This window comes from Eretmochelys imbricata, chromosome 17 (assembly GCF_965152235.1).
Source record: "Eretmochelys imbricata isolate rEreImb1 chromosome 17, rEreImb1.hap1, whole genome shotgun sequence".
Classification (NCBI taxonomy): domain Eukaryota; kingdom Metazoa; phylum Chordata; order Testudines; family Cheloniidae; genus Eretmochelys; species Eretmochelys imbricata.
The window spans coordinates 3,757,392-3,782,830 of NC_135588.1; the positions used below are offsets into that span (position 1 = coordinate 3,757,392).

The 25,439-nt window shown below is 37.2% G+C and overlaps 1 protein-coding gene across 1 annotated transcript; it reads left to right on the plus strand.

Moving 5' to 3' along the window:
• The first annotated feature begins 1,366 nt into the window (after positions 1 to 1,366).
• On the plus strand, positions 1,367 to 24,333 carry TRPV3 (transient receptor potential cation channel subfamily V member 3). Its single transcript, XM_077836929.1, has 17 exons — positions 1,367 to 1,485; positions 5,650 to 5,754; positions 7,490 to 7,576; positions 10,170 to 10,327; positions 11,010 to 11,186; positions 11,408 to 11,548; positions 12,669 to 12,949; positions 14,198 to 14,374; positions 16,854 to 17,012; positions 17,556 to 17,657; positions 18,353 to 18,426; positions 19,240 to 19,405; positions 20,060 to 20,126; positions 20,562 to 20,833; positions 22,231 to 22,343; positions 23,049 to 23,119; positions 24,239 to 24,333. Exons 1-17 carry the CDS (start codon positions 1,367 to 1,369, stop codon positions 24,331 to 24,333), a joined length of 2,364 nt encoding a protein of 787 aa, XP_077693055.1.
• The last annotated feature ends 1,106 nt before the right edge of the window (positions 24,334 to 25,439 follow it).

Below are 25,439 nucleotides of genomic sequence, written 5' to 3' on the forward strand. Positions count from 1 at the left end.
AAAAGAACAGGGGTACTTGTGGCACCTCAGAGACTAACAAATTTATTTGAGCACAAGCTTTCATGGGCTACAGCCCACTTCATCAGATGCATAGAATGGAACATAGATATAAATATAGATACACACACACACACACACACACACACACACACACACACAGAACATGAAAAGGTGGACGTAGCCATACCAACTGTAAGAGGCTAATTAAGATGAGCTATTATCAGCAGGAGAAAGAAACTTTTGTAGTGATAATCAAGATGGCCCATTTAGACTGTTGACAAGAAGGTGTGAGGATACTTAACATGGGGAAATAGATTCAATATGGGTAATGACCCAGCCACTCCCAGTCTCTATTCAAACCCAAGTTAATGGTATCTAGTTTGCATATTAATTCAAGCTCAGCAGTTTCTTGTTGGAGTCCGTTTTTGAAGCTTTTCTGTTGCAAAATGGCCACCCTTAAGTCTTTTACTGAGTGACCAGAGAGGTTGAAGTGTTCTCCTACCAGTGTTTGAATGTTATGATTCCTGATGTCAGATTTGTGTCCAATTATTCTTTTGCATAGAGACTGTCCGGTTTGGCCAATGTACATGGCAGAGGGGCATTGATGGCACAGGATGGCATTATCACATTGGTAGATGTGCAGGCGAACGAGCCCCTGATGGCGGGGCTAATGTAATTAGGTCCTCTGATGGTGTCACTTGAGTAAATATGTGGACAGAGTTGGCATTGGGCTTTGTTGCAAGGATAGGTTCCTGGGTTAGTGTTTTTGTTGTGTGGTTGCTGGTGAGTATTTGCTTCAGGTTTGGGGGCTGTCTGTAAGCGAGGACTGGTCTGTCTCCCAAGATCTGTGAGAGTGAGGGATCATTTTTCAGGATAGATTGTAGAATTCTGATGATGCGCTGGAGAGGTTTTAGTTGGGGGCTGAAGGTGACAACTAGTGGCGTTCTGTTTCTGAACTTTTCCTGGACTTGTGGTATCATGTCATGGGATGGGTTACCTAGGGAGGTGGTGGAATCTCCTTCCTTGACAAAGCCCTGGCTGGGATGATTTAGTTGGGGATTGGTCCTGCTTTGAGCAAGGGGCTGGACTAGATGACCTTCTGAGGTCCCTTCCAACCCTAATATTCTATGATTCTATGTCATCCTTGATGATGCTCATGTTGGAATCTATTTTAATCAAAGATACCACAATATATAAATCTCAATCCCCAATATATTAAATAGTACATCTTTTGCAAATGAAGAACCTTGAAAAATATTACAATTAAGATTTGTGTTAGTGTACATAAGGAGTAGAAATAGTCAATCTGATCATGTGATGTGTTAAAATGAAGATAAATAACTATGAATCTATCTATTACAGAAACATGATTAAAGATAACAAAGAAAATATTCCACTCATGGCCAAGAGAACAAATACATCAGGTCCTCCCACTACAAACCACCAGGAGAAAAAGCCGACTGAAAACACTCCCACAAAGAAAAGGTAGAACACAATACTTTCACAAGACCAGCCTTAGACAATTTATTAGACATGGCAGATTGGTGCTATTTGTAAAACCTTTTATTATCTTTCATACAGCAGATACTAACATTGAAATAATTGCTGACAGCACACATGGAATGTATGAATGAGAGAGTTCTGATGAACGTAGTGTATGCTGAAAAAGTAACTGATGTACTTATGATACTATTAGTAGTAATAAGCATTTATATGTAAATGTATACAGTGCTTTAGGAAATGTGGACAAAGACATAGTGCTTGCTCTGAAGAGCTTACAGTCTCAGGCTCCCTATCTGGCAAGCTCATGCTTCATGTCAATGAGGCTCGCTCTCTGCAGGCACTGGAGTCAGCCCACATGTATGAGCTTGCAGGATCGGGGCCTCATAAAGATCAACAGTTCAAATATGGGAAGGTTTAGAGTGAGTTTGTAATGAGATCATTTAGGGAAAATCTGGGTTTTAAGGAAGCATTTAAAGAAGAGAGCAGTGTTGGCAGAAAAGAAATGAGAGGTTCTCTCAAGTATAGGGACATATGGATTGATACAAGAAGGTGTGAAGTCAAAAGTGGAAGGAGATGGGGAGTGGTAAGGGGTGTAGCATGTGGTGAGAAATACCCAGAAAAACCTTCATACATGGAGATTTTCTGTAAAATGTTCAATTCACTCTATTTTTCATTCTTAATAACCCATATCACCCATATTTATTTTTATGCATATTTTATACTAGTTCATTAATATTCTGATTAAAGATTTTGTCTATTATGAATGGAGAAATACAATACAAGTGATTGTATTCATCCTTCATATAATGCCACCAAAGTCACTGAAGTTACTGCAAGATAGGGATTAATTTGGCTTATAAACTTTGATCCTGCAACTGATTCCTTTAATTTTGTTGACTGCACAACACAAAATATAGCCCAATCAGAAAGGCCCCAAGATAATTTAATATTGCTTTAGCATCCATGATAATTTTGTTAATGATCTGAGTGATCACCTTAAGCAGAAGTGATGCAAGCAGCTGTCACAATCTGAAAACTCACGGGCTGGCCTGACTTCTCACTCTATCATTAAATCCAGATGGGGAAATAAGACCAGTTGATTTTCTTTTTCCATGTCCCCTTCGTCTGGCATCATTGGCCCTCCAAAGTACAAGGGTAGTCCTGCATAAGCCTAAATTTGAATCAGTGTTTGTAGTGCAATGTGGGCAACAGGAAGGATGTCTGAATTGGTCACTATATATACCTAATGTTTCAAATAGAAGCAAATTTGCAGAAGACTGGCAAATATGTGTGGCCATTAATCATAAGTTGCTTAAGTTCATTTACCAGATTCAGGCTTTTGGCATCCATAGTAATAACCTTAGGCTTATTACTAACCTCTCCCATCTTACATTAGGAGCTAGGGTGTGGCACCAAACATTCCTGCTATATAAGAAACAAAGATCACATGAGTTTTAATTACAAACATTAACATACTCCATTTAATTATATGTTTCTCTACTGGTATATGTCTAATGCTTTTAAACGTTTCAGTCCTTGGGTATACCATCACTGGCAAGCTCGGAGGTGATTTCACTCTCACCTAAGCAACATGTCTCATTCTCTTATACTTTATTTTGGCAATATATATTGTAAAAAGTACAATTTATTTCTACCTTTTTTAACTCAATGAGATATGCGTTAACTAAAGGCACATCATTAAATATAGGAAGATCTCCATGTGGCCTGGGAGGAGTGCTGCAATGATGTTGGAGCATAACTAGGTTGCTTTCATGGCTAGTGTTTCCTGTGGCGTGGTTTGAATATGTAAGTGTGACAGAGTGGGGAGGGTTGACCTGGGGATGTTGCAGGGGAGTTTTAGTGGTACTGTCTGCATTGGTGGTAGGATATCAGGGTGTGACTTCACTTGAGGGATGATACCTGAGCATGTAACCTGAACCCAGGACGGGGCTGGGGCCAGGTGACACCTGCTGCCTGGGAAAGTGGACAAAGGCTGAAGGAGGAGCCGGGGGTGTGGCTAGAAGAGACTGCTGGAGGGGGTTTTCAGTTTGGAGCTGGCTGGGGAAACAGAGGGAGACCCGGGGCCAGGGTCCAAGCTCGCTGCCCCCCAATATGGACTTGACTGAGAGGGTCCTGTTGTCTGTACCTGCAAGCTCTGTTTTGGACTGTGTTCCTGTCGTCTAATAAGCCTTCTGTTTTACTGGCTGGCTGAGAGTCACAGTGAATCGCAGGAAGTGGGGGGTGCAGGGCCTTGTCTCCCCCACACTTCCTGACAGTAAGGACATAGGTATTCGTTGGCAGTTACTAATTTTTTTACTCATGGTATGTCTCAGAGAATCCATTTTCCCCAGAGAACAGAGGAACGGCTTCAGGCATGACGTTATGCCAACCTCCAAGATACATGTGACCCAATTCATTACTGCCTTGTGGCTCGTTTGTGCCAGGTATATTGACATAAAGGAGCTGTGAAGACAGCAATTCTGCTCTGGGGAATTCCCCCAACATAGGACAGTTCTCTCTTGGTGTTGAGCTAACATAGTCAGCCCTTGAAGGAGTTCCCACTCCTCCCACCCAATGCAGGGACTGTATCAAGGACAGGGCCATAGTGCTACGTGAGTTGGGCATTCCTTTCTGCCCTCAAGGTTCATTGAGGCAATATACAGTTGGTTGCCAGTCAGGGCCGTCCCAAGACATCCCAGGACAGGGGACACAGAAGAGTGGCATAAAGCCACCTTTCTTCCATCCTTTGTCAGCCACTGTGCCAAGCTCAGACTTCAGTGGAATTATGATGATTTACACCAGCTGAGAATCTGGTTCATGGTGTGTAAGTAATGGCAAAATAGGGCCCTGTTTCAGTCTAGGTACTTCCTGTGCTATGAACAACACTTATCCTCAGTATAACTTCAGATACACATTCCTGTTAAATATAATGGGTATTTTAACCTTTGTGTTGTGGAATACGCTTGCATGCACATACAAAATGATAAAAGGTCATTTAAGTTTAAAATACCACATGCAGTGTATTAACACTTTCCTCCTCCAAAGACGGAAACTATGTTAACTAGGGATGATATTACATCACACTATTTTTGACATACATCCACAGGTTGCTAAGCAGCAGCATAGCAGCATTTTGTAAATTGACACTAGGGTGCTTGCTTCAACTGCATCGGAATATTTTGAGAGGGGAATTAGAAAAAAGGAGAAATAATTAGTACCCTACTGAGTATGTCACATATTATGTGAACCAGTATATTTTTCAAGGTGACTCTCAAAGCATTTTAGAAATTTTGAAAGCCAATTTACAAATTATAGCTCATATAGAAGTCATTTCACCGACCAATAAAATTCAGCCATCATAGATAAAATGTGACAGCTGTTTGAATGGCATCTAGCAACACCAACCATTTACTTCTCCCTACCAATTCTCCATGCTTTTAGAAAGCTGGCCATCAGAGTTCCTCATGAACCCTTATGCTATGTTGTTCAGATTTCATTTATTTTTTCCACTCTGTCTATAAACTGCAATGCACTAGCTAAATATAGTTTATATTCTGAGGTAGCACATTTTAGTCCTAGATGGTGGAAAGGCCTTGTGTTGTTTAATATGTGCTCTCTGAACCTTTCTGGTTCATTAAGTGTTCATCAGTGTCAGTGGGTTGAGGCGGGATTCCTCCCCAGTTTTTCTTGGATGGAAGGATGATGGCTACAATGCAAAGGATTCAGTGAACAGATTAGAGTGTGCAAGTGTGTGCATTTTATGCGTGTGTATTCTTTGGAGTTACAGTAACATTTTGTGACCTGCACAAAACCCAGATAAAAGTTGTCTCTAGGTTGCAGTGGTGCCTCTGATAATGTCCGGATTTGGTGCCATGTCTCCCAAAGACCTCTCAGAATCTTTTGCCTTGTCTGCCAACACAAAGGATTAAAAATGCTTGGTTGGCCACATGTGTTGGTAGGGGATCTTCCAGTACCAAAAAAGGGTAAACACTATTTCAGCACCTCATCGGATGTGAAGCTATGCAGCATATCACCTGTACCTAAAGCTGGTCCGAGCTGGGCATGTGCACAGTTTTTGTGTTATGTTTATATTACGTTTTGACATGCTTTTCCACTAATAAACTTTCAACACAATGTATTCAACAGTTCACAGTTTTTCTTTGAAATTGAAGGCTTTGAAAGCAATTCATCTCCAAGACAGACATCTCCTCCTGTATTTTCAAAACCCATGGATTCAAATATTCGCCCATGGTATGTATAATATACAGTATATTCATTAACCACATTGCAAACATGGTTATGTTTGAACAACTGCTTGAAAGTTCTGCATAGACGACAAGGCTAAAATGTCAAAAGTGGCCTCTCATTTTGGTTGCCTCAAGGGCAAAATTTCCATTGACTTCAGTGGGCTAGCATTTTCCCTGCAGTGAGTGCCTTAATCCTGAATTTTCACACTTCTGTCATTATTTTAAAAGGGCCACAGCTAAATAGTTTAGGCCCAAAATTTGGCCAGTCTTAAAATTGATAAAGTCCCCTGTAGTCTGAATGATTTTTCTTTTTAGCAACTTGTTTCTAATTAAGAGGGGGAAAACCCCACTGTTTACTTGGTTGTGTCGGGCTTATGGTAACCCGATTTGCCGCAGAACCAGCAGAGGGAGCACAAGTAAACAAAAATCCCTGTTAGATCTTTTCTGCCATCTGTATTGGTGATAGCCAAAAATGTTTCAAACAAAAGAGAGACATGACTGTACCCAGGAAATTGAAAAAAAGCTATTTATGACAAATATATAAGAAAAATGAGTGCAGAAAGACCCATTCTATTTTCAAGATTTTCAGTGGTTATTTCTATTAGGTGTCAATGGGGCAAATTTAAAATTATGAAAGGAGAGGCTGGATGGCAAAATATAAATTGAATCAAAGCCAGCTTAATAATGACCAATTGTTTTTTCAATGACTATTTGGTTGTTTATATGGAATTAGTTGACAAGCTTGTTTTCGTTCCCAGAGGACTAGAGCCCAAATCACCACCAATAAATAAATAAATCATCATAATTATATTCCTTGTTTTTTTCTGCAGAGTGATCAGAATGAATGGGAATAGAATGTGAAGCACCATCTTTATTTTAAGGGTGGTCCCTCTAGGCTAGGGCAGAGGAACATTTGTAGGGTAGTGTGGGAAGCCTCACACTATTGTCCTTGTATCCATTTTGTAGATAAATAGCAGATTTCAGTCTTCTGAATTTTTAGGCTGGGATGTTTCATCAGCATTCAATATGTTACAAAAGCAAGTTAAAAAGAAACCCAGCCTATGAAAAAGTAATTGCTAGTGGTCCTTTAAGTCAGACCCAACACTGAGAAAATCTGGAAAGGAGGTACAGTATTTACTAAATACAAACTCCATTGCAGCTGTTGTTTTATTGTACAAACACATATTTAGCCCCGTCTTGAACTGCTTATAGGCAAAGCTTCCACCAAAGTCAGCAGTAAACACTGAATGAGCGACTGCCACAGAATACTGTATAGTAAATCTTTGTGTATTTCAGTTCAAGTGTGCGTGTGTATGCAACCCCTGTAGAGTAGCCATTTCAATATTTGTCTTCTGGAAAATGTCAAATTAATAATGAACACATGGAAAAAAGAAGAGTGTAGGCTTTACAATGTAGTATCAAGAGTGATGTGATTAAAAACAGTGTGGAAATGACAAATACAACATTAGGAGCCTGAGTGAAATAAAAAGAAAAACACAAAGTAGGGTTTCAAATATAAAACTTGTTAACATGATAAAATCCTGAAAGTCTTTTCATTTTTGGCCTATATTTTAAAACACACAGAGTGAGTTAAATGATGGTATTAAAAAGCACATTGTCAAATTAAATTAATTTCAGCTTTTTTGTTGATATCGCCTCCCATTATCGAATGAGTCTTAGTGCAGTTTGCCAAGATGTCCTCCTACTTAAGCACTCAACCTTTTCTGTATTTTCTACAGTGCATCTGTAAATGGGGAAGATATGGATTCCCCACAATCTCTTCAGGATGATATTACTGAGTATGCCACAAACATAGACAGTTATTGGTAAGTGGAGACATAATGTATTTCTGTAGTGTGTTTTCTATGGATTAAGTATATGACAGAGTAGATTTACGGATTTTTTTTTTCTTGTCGTGGTTTAAAAATGAGCCCATAAGACTTCAGGGGATATTGATTTATACATTTGAGCCTTATCAGCAATAAATAAATTCTTTAGAAAGTGTATATCATGCATCCTCATCTTAAATATCTGAGATCAGAGAAAGCCAGAGCCTATAAAATTGCTGATTCCTAGTTCACTGAAGAAAATGCTGCATCTAAATGCCATACACATTGAGCAGTGAGCAAGTACAGTGCTCAAATACCACTACTATTTGTTGGTAACTGAACGCTTTTCATTGTAGAATCCTTTCTTAAAAGCAAACTACTTTAAGATGTTATCTACATAGAAAACTATTAATTTGGGTGGAAGATATAGATGTGGTCACAAGCAGCAAAATGAGGACACACACACACACACACGGATTTAAGCAGCAGGCCACAACTTTTATTAAACTTGTAACGCAAGGGAGGGATACTACCCGCCCATATCCGTACCCACATATATCAGTCATTTAATTGGTCCCAGTTGGCCCATGGGAGAAAAAAATTCCTTCCTGACCCCCTAAACAGGTGATTGGCTAGACCCACAGCATCTGTCCGGCTGGATTCCCATTCCTAGTTCAAGTGGGTAGTGTGGGGTGCTGGAATGGAGCTGAAAGAGGCTTCACATGGCCCCTGCACTGGGCTAAATCCTGGGAGCTGGGGAATGCTGTCCAATCACCACCCCTCTGCCCCAGCTGGCCAATGGGTGCCAGACTCTCCCATGAGAGGAGCTACCTATTGTCCCTTTGCAAGTGCCTCCCTTCCTTGCTACTGGGACTGTCCATCTTTCACCATCAGTCCCATCAATTTCCCCCACCCAGTTGATGTAGGTAGGTGGCATTTGCCCTTCAGTTCAGCCATCCTAAGAGACAGAGGGAGAGAGCGAGAGATGTATGGGAGGATGGAACAAACAAAATATCATATTATTTAACTTCTAAAGAATAACCACATATAATTGCTGGGGTGATTTTTGGAAAACCTCATTTGGTAGCGATGGGCTTAGTCAGCACTGGAACAGGAAACCTCCAAGGATACCCCAGAGTGCTGAAGGAAGAGCTGTGTTGGTGATTCAGTAGGTGGCAATGATCCTCCAGAGTGGTGTTAGGAACCTTTGTTCTGTTGGATGTGCCGTCTAAACCTGAAACCCTAACTTTGGCCACTAAAGATCCCATGTTGCTTTTTGCAGCATAGAAATATTAGCCACAGAGTTGGCCAAATTCTAATTTGGTTAACTAATGTGTCCTGCTTACTTAAATTCCCCCTGCACTTGCAAATGGATATGGCATTCCTTACTACTTCCTATCCTAAATTGTTGTATAGTGTTGTTGCGCGCTGTTAAACAGCTGCCACATTCCACCCCACAGGCAGCTGCATTTCAGTGGTGGGTGAAGTGATTCCTGTACATATAGTTTGTAAAGAGCTCTGGGATCCTTTGGGATGAAAGACCCTATATAAATGTAAGTTATTATTATTTTAAAATAGACTTTGTGCACTAGATATGAAGAAAATCCTATGAGTTTCCTCTCACTTTAATTACTAGGTACAAGATTAATCAGTAAAAGCAGGACTTCAGGGATTTTATATACTGAATTTGGTAATATATTCTTGGAGAATGCTTAGACAATCTTGGAACAGTGTTCAGATAAATCCAATAGTCTGTGACAGAAATTTGTCGTAATCTGCAAAATAGAAGGACCTACCAAGTGATTCATCCAAATCTCAGCCACACTGAAGTGCATACTGGTGGAAACAGGTCTCTTCTCATTGATATAGAATATCATCAAGCCATATCAGTTTTGTAATAAAACGTTCAGCAAATATTCTGAAAACTGATGAAATTTCCTTCCACCATCTCAACAGCAGAACAAGTACTTTGTGTACAGTGAAGATGGGTGCAAGTGGAGTGGTGGTGTAGGGAGGACTCTGAATTTACTTATTACTGTGGTGGTTGATGAAGATGGGCCAGGAAGAGGCTATTGGATTTGCACTTACATGGATCCAGTAGCCCAACACCTCTACAGAGGGGTTGCAAAGAGGCAACAGCCCCTACATTCTACCTTCTAGGCTGGAACAACAGTTGTGGAGAGGCTGCACCACTGCCCTGTAGTCTCCCCTTTGTTGTAGGATTTGAATTCCACTCTGTCTCTTCTGAGCGCTCCCCAGAAAGCCAAATTACTTTGGCTTTGAGTGCAAAGGGCTGAATTTTATTCTCATTACATGAGAATAAAAAAAAATCACTTGTAAAAGGTTAACTATATACTACATTAAGTTAAAAATTGCTTTAATAGCCATTTCTCACCAAATAAATTATTTGTAACTATTTTTGGAGGAACACACAAACATTCTTTTGTAATGATGACATGTTAACCTGTGGTACATAACATTTATTTTTCTAAATAAACAAGAGATGATGGAAATGAAATTAAACACATTGGTATTAGCTAAATTTAACCAAGAATTATGATTTTTTGGTTGTTTGTTTTTGTTAATTCAGTACAAACATGTTGCAAGGAGGTCATCGGAACAATGCCCGAAAAAAGCTGAAGAAATATATGTTTCGGGCAGTATCTGAGGGGAATATAGAAGAATTACAATGTCTGCTTATGCAAGTGAAGGAAAGGTCAAATGCATGTAGAAACATGACTGTGCAAGGTAAGCTGTATAGAGTATCCACAGTCCCTCATTTTGTACCATATGTGTGGAAGAGAATTGAGTAATGGTTTTATACATGAGCAACTAAGCTCTGCATCCCAAGCTGGTGTTTGGTGAATATCATGGGTAGCATTAATATAATAGTCAGGTCAGGCCCCCGATAAGTCACCTACTGGCAAACAATTGAAGCAACCTTGAAGGTGATTTCTGGGGGCACAGCACACCAGCATGAATATTTGTACCTTTTCAGGGTGGATTTGACTGAATGCTGCAAAAGAAGCTAATTAAATATAGCCAGCTTCTTTTCCCCCTTCTTGCTGAACTGAGATGCATGTGATCCTGAGGAATGAACACAAAGCTGAGAGTCAACCTAGCTCAGCCAATGAGAGTTATGACTGAATAAGGACTAAGGACTTCAGGGTTTGTTATGTATTGGCAGAATTGTAGTATGTCAGTAATGTATACATCCATCTAGTGTTTGTTTGTTCATGAATACATATGTCCTTTCACTAAGTACATATGGAATATAAAGTTAAATTAATAGCGTGAATAGATGTAGAATAGTTTGGGGAATAGTCTATATGCATGTGTTTCCCAATAACATGAGGTTGGAATTCTTCCTATTCCCCTTAAAACATAATAAAACCTAATGTAATTCAATCATAAAATTCAAATTTTGTAGATTATCTGATGAAAAAATTAACAGATTCAGATACTGGTAAAACCTGTCTGATGAAAGCCCTTTTGAACATCAACCAGAACACAAATGAAATTGTGAAAATGCTGCTCTCCTTTGGAGAAGAAAATAGTTTTTTGGAAAGGCTTATCAACGCAGAGTACACAGAAGAAGCATACAAAGGTATTTCCATCCAGTAGCCATTTAGAGTATATTTTTGCATGTATTTTAATGCCTCAACATATAGTTAATATTTTCTTGAAACATTCTAAAGACAATTAAATGATTGTTTATTACTATTAATTATTATTGCTATTTGTTATGCATCATCATTGAGCTCAGCACTGTACAAGATACAAAAACTGGACTTTATACTCTAAAGATTTGTGTCTATGTTGTTGCAGGCCAGACAGCTCTAAATATTGCTATTGAAAGAAGACAATACGATATTGCTCAGACCCTCATAGAAAAAGGAGCAGATGTCAATGCCCATTCACAGGGTGTGTTCTTTAACCCCAAACACAAGCATGAGGGATTTTATTTTGGTAAGTGAAATGTGATCTCCATGGAAAAATTGGGTTGGGATGCTAGAACAATGAAACTATCAGGCAATAGGGGAGGTTCAGGAGTGCAGAAGGCACGTCTGTCAAACTCCCACAAAATCTAAAAATGGCCATGGGCCTCATCATTTTCAGAACTAAATGCAAAACTAATTTCATAACCTTTGCTTTACCTCAATAAGTTTCTTGTACCCAAAACACTCAGTTTCTTTCACCCATACACAAATTACCAGTTAATCAAGTTATTTCTCCTACAGGCTCAGAAGGAAAAAAGCAAGATTGATATTACTCATAAGATGCTCAGATTCCACTGTGATGCACGCAACATAAGCAGATAGGTCGATAATAACCCAAATTACATCTATTGTACATACAAAACTAGACCAAAAGTCCATTGAAGTCAATGGGAATCCTTTCCATTCATTTCAATTGCCACACTAACTAACTAAAAAACCCCACCTAGCTGAAAAACAAACAAACCAACAATCCAAACTCACAGGGAAACCTCCGTTCCAGCAACACTGCAGTTCAGAATCCTGGAGGACTAATTACTCTTCATGCTTCCAGAATGAATACTTGCCTGAGAGAAGAGAGAATTTGATGAATTACTTACACAAAGTACAACTAGTGGGTAAACAGAGTGCAGGCTAAAATATTGTTGTCCATAGATCTATTCATATCACATAAAGACAAGAAAGTGTGTATATTTATCTTGTTAATTGGGCATTTAGTGTAAGTGCTGAAATAACATATCAAATATTGGGAAATGTAACATGCAGTACCAATTGTATTACAAAGAGCAACATAGTAAATAGAAAGCAATTTTCCACAGTACAGTGAATTACAAATATTCAGAAATAGTTGAAAGGCAATTGTTTGTAAAGACTGAAATCGTCAGTAAAGTGCATTATTGTGTAATTGTAGCTTTTCCTCAAATAACAATTTCATGTAAACTGATTCTTTGTAAAATAATGTAATGTAATCAATCTTATCCTTAATTTGTAAACATGTTTTAATCTCATAAAAATGTCAAAATCATTCAAATACATTTCTGATACTCATAATATTTGAAAATTAATAGTTATTGTGCATTGTATTTTCTTAGGTGAAACTCCACTGGCATTAGCTGCATGTACTAATCAACCAGATATAGTTCAACTGTTGATGGACAATAGGAGGACTGATATTACCTCACAAGATTCCCGAGGAAACAATATACTGCATGCATTAGTCACTGTAGCAGAGGATTTTAAAACACAAAATGACTTTGTAATCAGAATGTATGACATGATTCTATTGAAAAGTAAGAGCAGAACTTTAGAGACAATGAAGAATAAAGATGGTTTAACTCCATTGCAACTAGCTGCAAAAAGTGGAAAATTAGAGGTAAGGCTCTATTGTAATATCCTACGAAAGAAATTAAATAGAGGGACAGAGTCTAGGTTGCCTACATGTACTTAAACCAGAGGTGCACAAATTTGCAGTCCACCATGGTGATTATCTTGTATTGTAAATTAGTGGTAGTTGGTTGGGTAAGATTATTTACTGTAAATCACTGCTCCATTATTTCTGTTGTTTCAGCCTCTCAGATTCTCACAGGTTTTCCTCAATGCTCATTGGGTATTACTACAAAATACAAATGCTATTTAAAAATTCAATCTTACGCACCCTTGATGATTGCATATCTTCCTAAGAGGATAATTATCCAACAGGAGTCCAAGGTCATTTGAACCTAGTGAAGCATACATGGTGAGAAACAGGTGTTGAAGCCACGGACCACAACTCTGATACTCTGAGATTGGGGGTTCCCCCTTGAGCAAAGTGGAGTGGAGACCCAGGGACTATCACTGAGAAGGGTATACTCCCAGAAAGACTCTGAAAGAGTCGGAGGCGTAGCACACCTTATAATATCATGACACTTCCATTAATAGAAATACTTTAATGATAAATAAACTAAAAATCAGTTTTGTTTGAATTTAAACTTTTTCCTGCAGTATTTGCAACTCAGCCACCGGAGTTCTGCACTAGCACAGGATGACCTGAAACTAAATAGTCTGTTGGCATGGTCTGAGCTGAAATACAAAAATTAAACAAATAACATAGCATAAATGGTGAACAGTAATTTTTTTAAAATTCTTTTGGTTTTAATACTATCAAAGGCTGTTGATAGCACACATTAATATTTCTTAATTACATAATGTTCTCTCTTACACAGGTGTAACTATAGGGTAATAAATGGAATTAGTCTGATTTATAACAAAAAGTAGAATTTGGATCTCTGAAAGCAAAAGCTTGGAGTACCTGGTTAATGATTAACAAGGGATAAATTAGAAAGTCACCAGTTAAAGAAAAGTTATACCAAAGTATGCAATGGAATGCTTTCATTAGGAAAAACTGCAGATCTAATAGAAAATTCAAGGCAATTAAAGAAAACTGTATTTATTTCCCAGGGATGGGTCATCTGTAATGCCTCCCCTCAATTACCAAAAGGTTAATTGAATTACAAAATACATTTAATTGTGCCATTTTGGCAAATGTGTTCGGAAAAAAGTACATTTTTGGCAAGTGTGCACACATTCTCACTTCCATTTAGAAGACTTAATTTACTTACATGTGATTCTGTTAATGTTTTAGATTCTGAAATACATTCTCAGTAGAGAAATAAAAGACAAGCCAAAAAGAAGCCTTTCCAGAAAATTCACAGATTGGGCTTATGGTCCTGTTCAGTCTTCTCTTTATGACCTGACAGAACTAGATACGACTGCAGACAACTCATTACTGGAGATTATTGTTTATAACACAAATATTGGTGTAAGTTGCCTGTCATTTTTTTAAGTCAATATATTTTCCAGCAATACGTTCACTTACTTTTTTAACCTATAAATTACCTCGAGAACTTGAAAAACTAGTAAAAATATAACTTTTAGGTCTCAGTCTTTCAGCAGGAGCCACTAGCATAAATCCTTGTGCTCATGCAAAGTCCCATTAGGAATGCACCTGGGTCCAGATCCCAAAGAAGAACTAGAGAAGTAGTTTGGCCTGCATCTGGGGCATTAGTTTGTTGTACTGTAGTTTAAGTTTAGTTTTCTTCTTGGGACATCTAAAATGGTCAGCACACCTCATTTTGTCTCTAAGATAATCAATTGATATCCTATATATCCTTTATTTAAAAGAAAATATTATTGGGAGGCAAGGATACTATAATAAGCAGGTTTCAGAATAACAGCCGTGTTAGTCTGTATTCGCAAAAAGAAAAGGAGTACTTGTGGCACCTTAGAGACTAACCAATTTATTTGAGCATGAGCTTTCGTGAGCTACAGCTCACTTCATCAGATGCATACCATGGAAACTGCAGCAGACTTTATATATACACAGAGAATATGAAACAATACCTCCTCCCACCCCACTGTCCTGCTGGTAATAGCTTATCTAAAGTAATCTTCAGGTTAGGCCATTTCCAGCACAAATCCAGGTTTTCTCACCCTCCACCCCCCCACACAAATTCACTCTCCTGCTGGTGATAGCCCATCCCCCAACTAAAACCCCTCCAACGCATTATTAAGGATCTACAACCTATCCTAAAGGGTGACCCAACACTCTCACAAATCTTGGGAGACAGGCCAGTCCTTGCCTACAGACAGCCCCGCAACCTGAAGCAAATACTCACCAACAACCACATACCACACAACAGAACCACTAACCCAGGAACTTATCCTTGCAACAAAGCCCGTTGCCAATTGTGCCCACATATCTATTCAGGGGACACCATCACAGGGCCTAATAACATCAGCCACACTATCAGAGGCTCATTCACCTGCACATCCACCAATGTGATATATGCCATCATGTGCCAGCAATGCCCCTCTGCCATGTACATTGGTCAAACTGGACCGTCTCTACGTAAAAGAATAAATGGACACAAATCTGATGTCAAGAATTATAACATTCATAAACCAGTCGGAGAACACTTCACTCTCTCTGGTCACGCAATCACAGACATGAAGGTCGCTATCTTAAAACAAAAAAACTTCAAATCCAGACTCCAGCGAGAAACTGCTGAATTGGAATTCATTTGCAAATTGGATACTATTAATTTAGGCTTAAATAGAGACTGGGAGTGGCTAAGTCATTATGCAAGGTAGCCTATTTCCTCTTGTTTTTTCCTACCCCCCCCCCCCCCCCCAAGATGTTCTGGTTTAACTTGGATTTAAACTTGGAGAGTGGTCAGTTTGGATGAGCTATTACCAGCAGGAGAGTGAGTTTGTGTGTGTATGGGGGTGGGTTTTTGGAGGGGGGTGAGGGAGTGAGAGAACCTGGATTTGTGCAGGAAATGGCCTAACTTCATTATCATGCACATTGTGTAAAGAGTTGTCACTTTGGATGGGCTATCACCAGCAGGAGAGTGAATTTGTGTGGGGGGGTGGAGGGTGAGAAAACCTGGATTTGTGCTGGAAATGGCCTAACCTGAAGATTACTTTAGATAAGCTATTACCAGCAGGACAGTGGGGTGGGAGGAGGTATTGTTTCATATTCTCTGTGTATATATAAAGTCTGCTGCAGTTTCCACGGTATGCATCTGATGAAGTGAGCTTTAGCTCACGAAAGCTCATGCTCAAATAAATTGGTTAGTCTCTAAGGTGCCACAAGTACTCCTTTTCTTTTTATAATAAGCAGTAAACTGTAAATTTACTGGTTTCAGAGTAGCAGCCGTGTTAGTCTGTATTCATCATCCGATGAAGTGAGCTGTAGCTCATGAAAGCTTATGCTCAAATAAATTGGTTAGTCTCTAAGGTGCCACAAGTACTCCTTTTCTTTTTGTAAATTTACTATACGCATAGGTGTTTTATGCATAGAAGCAGTGCATAAAGAAATTGTCACTATTTAAAAGCAGAATTTGGCATGTTGCTAAAATTCAAATTATTAAAGTGGCAATTCCTGAAAAATAAACATAATTTGTTGGGAGACTGGTATGGAAGTTAACACTTGGATTTTAACACAATCACATTTTCCCGAGAACAAGATCGAATTAATTTGGCAGATAATCATCTCAGGCAGATCTTCATGGTGTAAACTGGTGTAACTTCACTGGATTCAGTAGAACTATACGCATTCGCACCAGCTGAGGAGCTGTCGCACGGGTCATTGAGCAAAGTGGTATTTCTAGACTGACAAGAAGAGACATAAAATGAAATGTTTAAAATACGTATAGTTGATATTTTTTTTATTTGTCCTACTTCCAGTTTTCTAACAAGTCACAAATTTGGCTTTCTCTTTGTTTTTTTTTCTACAGAACCGCCATGAAATGTTGACTTTGGAGCCCCTGCATTCACTACTGAGAATGAAATGGAAAAAGTTTGCAAGGCACATGTTCTTTATGTCATGTTGTTTTTATTTCATATACAACATAATGTTAACGCTCGTTTCCTACTATAGACCCCGAAGAGATGAGGTATGTGCAGCAACTAAAAATCTCATAGAATTTTGTTTTCAAAATGCAGTAACATTCCCTAACTCAGATTTAACATGTTTGGTGAATCAAAAATAGAACTGGAGATTCTAGGATGAAATCATTGCCCCATTGAAGTGAATGAGAGTTTTACCACTGACGTCAGTAGGGCCAGAATTTCCCTCCAGGGATTTATCACTTGAAGGGGGAACAAAACAATGAGGAGAGAAGAGAAATTCATTTGAGTTATTAAACAAAAAAAAACAAAACCTGTTTATGCATAACAGTGTGTGGACCTGGCTGTGGTTTTAAAAGTTATATTTTTTAATAATTGAGAAAGAATAAGTATATATATTAAATAATCTGACTTCATTTTGAGTTTGATCCTGCAAGTCCTCCATGGAGAGCACTTGCTTGAATTCAATGGAATTTCTGCACACAGAGGGCTATAAGGTCTGGGTCCTCTGTCTGGGACCTTTTACTTTATTGTGCCTTCAAATACCTAGCTTTAAACTCCCACAATTCATTTCTAACCCTCTTTTCCAGGCACCGCCCTACCCCTTAGCTTTGACTCGTAACTTGGGATGGTTGCAGTTGCTGGCACAAGTGCTTATTATGATAGCAGCAATATTTTTAGCCATAAAAGAGGTGAGACACTTTCAGAATTAATATAAAATAATTGTATGCATAAAGATCTTTTGTGGATTTGTAAAGATTCTGACAATTTTGATGATCATTTTATAAGTTATATGTTTTATAACTTATATGTTTCATAATGTCTCTCGTACAATTACTAGGCTAATGGCTAATTGTGCATAAATGTGTTAATCATTCTTGATGGTCCAAATGTATACTAATATAACTGTAAGATATTATATGAAATTGATGTGAGGCCTTCCTTTTTGAAAGACTGAGAACAAAATGGGATTTGAAATATGATGATCATGCTAAATTCTTACTCCGCAACATACTTAAACTATGTACTTTAAGGTCATGAAGTAAATAGGATTGTTCATGCACTTAAAGTACTGTGTTAAGTACATTATTGAATAAGGATCTATATCAGAAAGGACAAGCACATCTGACTTACTTTCCAGGAAGACATTTAAAGTTATTTATTAGTAACATCTATTAGTAAAGTTAACTGTTAAACTCTTTTAAGTGCAGCAGAAATCAGGACACATTTAAAAAATCTGGAAAAGCATTTCAGAGGCACAAACAATATAGAAAGAATGAAATTCTAGATATTGTAGCTGTTTTTAGTAGACTAGTTGGTTTTGAATTTTTATTCACCTTTTAATTTTTACTTTTTTTAATCTGTTTATATATATCTGTCTACACAGAGTGTAGCCATCTTTCTGCTAAGACCCTCAGATCTTCAGTCAATTCTGTCAGATGCATGGTTCCACTTTGCATTGTAAGTCTGGCATATAAATTGTTGTTTCTGAAATAACATGCGCTCTGTCAGTTACATTTCCTTGGTTCACAGAAAATGAATTCTTTTAACCGTTGTTCACTTGTTATTTTAGACTGTCAGTTGTCAGAGGAAAGAACATAATTTTATATGCAGTTTTACTGTAAGACACCAGGTATATCTCTGGCATTCACTGACCAGTAACAATATTGTGGATTGGTACATACAAACTATTTTTATCTTTGTAAGCACTGCAAAATAGAGAATTTTATTTTGTTTATAAAGAAACAAGTCAGTTAGCCAGATTTTGATTACCCATTCCATCTTCTATGTGTTGCTCTGTTAACAAAGAAATGGCTTAGCCAGCTGCTAGGGATGCCCCCAGTGTACAGGAATCCCTAAGTGGCTTAGAGCCAGCATAGCTGGCCCTATACTACCCCTTCCTATTCCTGGCATAGGAGGTATGACTGGGGAAAGAGGGTGTAGTCAAAGTGATGCTGCGTTTCTGTGATCCCTGACTCTGGAATGATCATTTGGGGGACATTGCACAAGGCGTAATTTAGAACAGTCCTAAAGTTGCTCTAAATTACGCTGGGGGCTAGGCTGGCCCCAGGACTGAGGAAAATAAAAAGTGATATAGAGCTACCTTTATAGCTTTCCCCAGCCACAACAAGCACAGTTTGGATGCAAGGTGGAAAGTGAAATTGGAAGTGAAACTTGAAATAAGGAAGTTCTGCATTATATTTTCCACTATATTTTGTACATTTCTGTGTTGTTTAAGAGTATTTACAATATTTATGGGTTTTTTTTCAACAGTTTTATACAAGCAGTGCTTGTGATCTTCTCTGTCTTCTTGTACTTGTTTTCCTACAAAGAACACCTGGTGTGTCTTGTCTTGGCTATGGCACTAGGATGGGCAAATATGCTGTACTTTACCAGGGGTTTCCAATCCATGGGAATTTATAGTGTCATGATCCAAAAGGCATGTATATAATTTTTAACTCTTGTTATATTATCTATTTACTCTAGTTGTATTATCTAACTCATGTACATTCTGCAGTTTAGATGTTGCTTATATATTAAGTAATCCACACTGAAATTTCCAGTTTCTTCTCTTTAAGATGTGTTTTATTTCAACAGAATGTACTGTGCAATTTAAAAAAATGAATAGTGATAACTAGCTAATTTGTTCAAATTATGCAACATTTATTTTTAAATCTCTAAATCGTATGGTATTTTTCAGCTAATGGAGTTATGATATTTAATTGAATCAGACAGTGTAATGCTTACTCTAATCAAGAGGTGAATGTAACTCTATGAAAAATGTGTTTAACACACATTAATGCATAAGACAACCGGTCAAATCATGGAGAATCAGGCCAACTAACTTTTCAAAATGTCCCACTTGCTAATAGAAAAGGAGGACTTGTGGCACCTTAGAGACTAACAAATTTATTTGACCATAAGCTTTCGTGAGCTACAGCTCACTTCATCGGATTCTAATGTGATCACTTTTAAAAATATAAGTAGATTTAACCACTCTCGTATCGATTCTGGCACATCTTCATCACTGCAAAACATGTAACTGAAAAGAGAACTTTCTGAAATTGTATTAATCATAACATTTTACTTTTAGGTGATCTTACAGGATGTGCTAAAATTTTTGGTTGTATACATCGTGTTTTTGCTGGGGTTTGGCGTAGGTAAGTATAATTTATAGACTGTTACTGGAGAAAAGCACTGATATCTTGTGTGAGTAAAAGCTTTTTGCACTATTTTGAATAAGAACAACATTATGATGGTCAGAACATTACTTCTTTCAAGCTGATGTCAAGTGCTAGTTGTGGATATTAAAAAATCCATAACAATTTTTGTAAGAGTGTTTAAATCTAGTGTTTTGGCTAAATACTTATGAATATAATTACATTCTGTCTAGCTAAACTGCCCATAAATTTCAACTGAATATGGTATTCTTAACTTCCTTTGCAAAACTGTCATCTTCTGTTGCTGTGTGTTGCTGGACAGTTGCTGCATTTGTCTCTCTTTATATTGTACTTTATTATTTGGTATAAAAGATGTTATATAAATGCAAAATATTATGATAACTAAAATGGATTTTTCATTTGCTTCTTATTTAGCTCTTGCTGCATTGATTGATACATGCCCCAATGACAGTAAATGTTATACCCACAGCAGTTTGGGCGCCGTTCTGATGGAGCTTTTTAAACTTACCATAGGACTGGGAGATCTGGAGATCCAACAGAATTCAAAATATCCTGTGCTGTTTCTTCTTATTCTCATAACTTATGTATTATTGACTTTTGTTCTCCTTCTGAACATGCTGATTGCATTAATGGGAGAAACAGTGGAAAATATTTCTAAAGAGAGTGAACACATTTGGAGACTCCAGGTTTGTTTGCAATATTAAACCATAGACCAGGGGTAATCAACTATTTTTTAACAAGGTCCAAATTTTTCTGTCAAGCTATAGTCAAGGTTCAGATTCCAGAGAAAATAATAATAATGATGATGATGATAATAATAAATAAAACAAATATTTTCTGGTCCATTCAAAAGCGTCAGGAGCTCTGAATTTGGCCTGTGGTCTGCCTTTTGACTACCCCTGCCATAGACCTTAGTTAATTCTTTGGCTTGGTCAAGACCCAGATGCTTTTACAAAGTTTCACTCTGAAATCAGAAAATATCAGATCATGATGATGATATTTAAAGTTTAATTTGACAGGAACCTCACCAGCCACACAGTCTTGTTCTTACTTATAAATTATAGATGCTGTAGGCCAAATTCACCTCTGAGCTACACCAATGTAAACTTGGAGTACCACCATTGAAGTCATGTCGCTTCAATAGAAACCACAGTGATAGATACTATATGGACAAGTTGGACAAAAACCATTAGAGTACTCAACATTTACACTAGTGTAACTGTGTGAAATATTTGATCTTGTAATTTGGCATAAGCCACTATGAACAAAAGTTTAATAGTAGTTTTATGGTTCAGATTTTAATGCCATACACTCCCATGCAACTCATGATTTTCGCTCTTGATGTGCCAGCCATTTTGGGCTTTGTTCCGGTAATGTCTCCTCCCACCTTTATTTTAGGACCTACAGAATATATAGATTTACTTTGATTTCATGTATACTGCATTAACTTAAACTCTAATTCAAAGCCATCCATATAATTTTCAAAGTCCCTAGTTACCAAAAGGGAGAAAGACAGGACTTGAGTTGTTTCTCCCCCAGTCCCACTGTTGGAAGGGTTGAAAGGGTCTAGTGGTAAGTTGCTTCCTCTCCTTCTGGTCCTGCTACTACTGGAGATGGAGATAGTACCAACCTAGAGTTGCAAAATTCACACTGCCGGGATAGGGGTGTGCATGTTCTTCAGTGCCCTATGTAGACTGTCTGGATCCTCATTCCCTGATAGGGAGGCGCTGCTGTTCCAGACAGTTGCATGAGGATTTTAAATTCTAGTACAGGTTCCAGACTAGGGACTCCTGACTCCCATCTGGGTGTAGCTCCCCTAGCTGAGGGTAACTGGGGAAATTCTAGACTTCCTGCTTGTACCGACCAATGGTACGAGTACACCATTTGTACTCAGTATTAAATTATATTTACTACTGTTGATGTCAGTATTCAATATAAAATTTGTTGGTGGATGCACAATATATAATAATGGAACATACTCTGAAAATTAAAATGTGAAATAGCTAATATGAAGCAGAAAATATTAATTTTGAATGTGGTTAAGAACACTCCAATACTGTTACTAACTATTTATTATTACTAGAGAGCCAGGACCATTTTGGAATTTGAAAAAATTTTACCAAAATATCTGAAGAAAAGATTCCAGCTGGGAGAACTGTGTAAAGTGGCTGAAAATGACACAAGAGTATGTTTAAGGTAATACTACACTCAAGCACTGTTTGGTGAGTCTGCTCTGAATGCACTGTCAGGGTTGTCTGTTCAGAACAGCCACTGTAAAATATTTTTCATTTAAATCTATAAAATAATATTTCTGCTTCTTTTGTGTCGATTTTTGTAAGCAGAATCAGAATTGGTGACAATGTGCAAAAATCCAGTTTGGGATATTCTGCAGTGAACAATTGCTAGTAAAAGATGGGAATATATAGTTTTATAAATACAAGATTCATCTTTTTGTAGGCAAAAAGGGGAATTTCCTCATATATACTTGATTTTAATACACGCTTACTAAATCTCTATTTGCTGTGAATGTTAATTTGTTGTAATCTCTTATAAATGTTAATTTAAAACTAATTATATTTACAATAGATTGTTCTTTAACATGATTAACATACTACAAAATAGTACCAGAATATTTTATTACACATATTCACATCTGAAATGTGAGTTCCAAACGTATGCTTGCAATGAATGAAAATATAAAGTAGCTCAATGAGCAACGTTCTCAGCTAAATACAATGCATAATGCTGCAAAATACATAGATACTTTCCATACTGGTAAAATGTGTATTGATGAGTTACCGTAGCAATTCCAAGAAATAATTAAAAAACAAAAGAGGAAGTGTAGCTATGAAACTGGAGATAATTCATGCTAATAACACAATTTATATACAATATAAACAGGATTAATGAAGTGAAATGGACTGAATGGAAAACACATGTTTCATTTATTAATGAAGATCCAGGGCCAACAGGTACTGTTAACTTAAAAATATCTTTATATTAATATACTAGTGTATTAAAGATTTTTTTGTTCTTTTTAGGGATTAAATATATATTTTACATCTTTAAACTTGAATGTTGCTAAAATCTAACTTCTAATAATACTGAGATTAGAAATATATACCAGATAAATAAACATGAATTTAGTAAACAAGATGTATTGACATCAATATTTTGGGCAGGTGAATTTCAAAGGAAAATAAAAAGTTCCACCAGGCCTGGTTCCCTGCTCCTCACAGATTTATGGGAAGCTGCCTTCTTTCAAATTTATGTTGACTTAAAAGATAATAGGTAGGAAACTTAATATGCTTCCAGTTCAGCTTTATAAATAGAAATTTAGACCCTGATCCTACAATTTGTTTTGGGCAGGCTCCATGGGGTTCAGGGATCCACGTATTCATAACAAGTTTCAGGATTAAGGTCATAAATATGTAGGTGCCAGATTTTCAAAGTTATTTAGGTGCCTAAAAATGTAGATAGGTACCTAGTAGGATTTACAAAAAAACCCTAAGTAAATTAGGTACCTTACTCCCATTGAAATTAATTTAGGTACCTAAAATACCTTTGAAAATTTTGCTCTAGGCCTCTTGCAAAGATTTGATTAGCAGGACAGGTGTATGTTACAAAGGAAAAAAACAAACTATTTTAAATAACCTGCTATGTACTCTGCAGCCACTTTAAATACATTTTCATAGGAGGTTAGAACATTTTGCAACAGGTAAAGACCAACAGCAAATGCAGTATACCAGATTAGTTGGACCAGTGGTCTGTTTCAGTATGGAAATTCCTCGATTCGGTACTATTGGCTAACCTTCTAGCCAATTGGCCCCAGTCTTCGCTATGTGAGTACATGAAGGTTAGAAATATTTATAATTACTAGGTGGGGAAAAAATCTCAATAATGGTCAAACGGACAGGGATAAAACAGTTTCATACAAGTTATGGTACTAATCTACAATTTATTGATTAAATAAATGAATGTGTTTTAACAAATACAATATTCCATTTTAAAAAGTAAAAAGAATATATGCAAAATTAAATTATTGCAAAAAATAATGTAAATAGAAAGTTTTTAAATTTTTTTTTTTTTAGGTTACAACAGAATTCAAGATACATCAAGAAGTAATAGCAAAAACACCCTGAATACATTTGATGAAATGGACTATTTGCTAGAAACCACTGTTTAGTTACATGGTACTTGATATTTGGTTGTTTAAGAAGGTTAAGAGAATGAATAGTGGATATTGAAATCCTACATTTATATACTGGACAGCTGCAAGCAGTCCGAGAACAAACTTTCTTTGATGATCCAATGACTTCAACCCACATATCAAGAGAAAGAAGCCAAAGGAAAAGGGGACTATTGCATTTAGCTCTGTTTTAGAATCATAGAACTGGAAGGGACCTCGAGAGTTCATCTAGTCCAGTCCCCTGCACTCAAGGCAGGACTAAGCCTTTTGAACAAAACCCCTGGTGTCAAAGTTTGGGTGATGGTGTTTAAACAGAGTTTTTTACTTTCTATTGGTTAAACAAATCAAACAAATGTAATATACAATATTTTTTCCTTTTGGAGAAATTCTTCCAATCTCTTTGATGTCCGGTACGGTATTTTCTATACTGATATCTCTAATCCATGAGAAATCATTTTGTGTACTGAGAATAGTTAAGTTTTTGAAAATATGAAAAAAGACATTTCAGCTTTGAAGTAGAACCACAATATGAAGTATGTAATTTTGAAAGTTCTGGATATAGTGATGTTTTCATTTTGGCTACCAGTGTTATTATCCTGGATCTTATTCTACACAGTGTGGTGAGCCTTCTGTGAAAAGATGAACTCCTTCAACTTTCACTGACCTTGCAGGATCTGTTTTCTGGTCTATAATGCTCAGGGTAATTTTGTATGTCTAGTTCTTTTTCCTCATTTGTATGTATACATTCCCTTTCATAAGAGCAATAGGTCACTACAATTAATTCATTTAAGAGGGATTATTGTTTGGGTTGATTTAATTACTGGGTCTTTGGCCTTTTACTATTGCCACTTGAAAATCCACCTCTTGTCATGTTTTACAGCTTAAACAGAATACTTGTTACCTCATGAGTGTTGTTCTTGGGTTTAAATTAATGCCCAATCCCTGCTACTTTGGGGAGATTAGCAGTAAATATTTATCTGTGAAGAAATTATTTTTTAAAAAATCAGTTGAATGCACTGTAATTGTGAACTGTTAAGCTTTTCTGTATTCAAAGTACTGTATGTTGCACTTTCTGTAGCACTTTTTATTTGATCAGTCCTCAA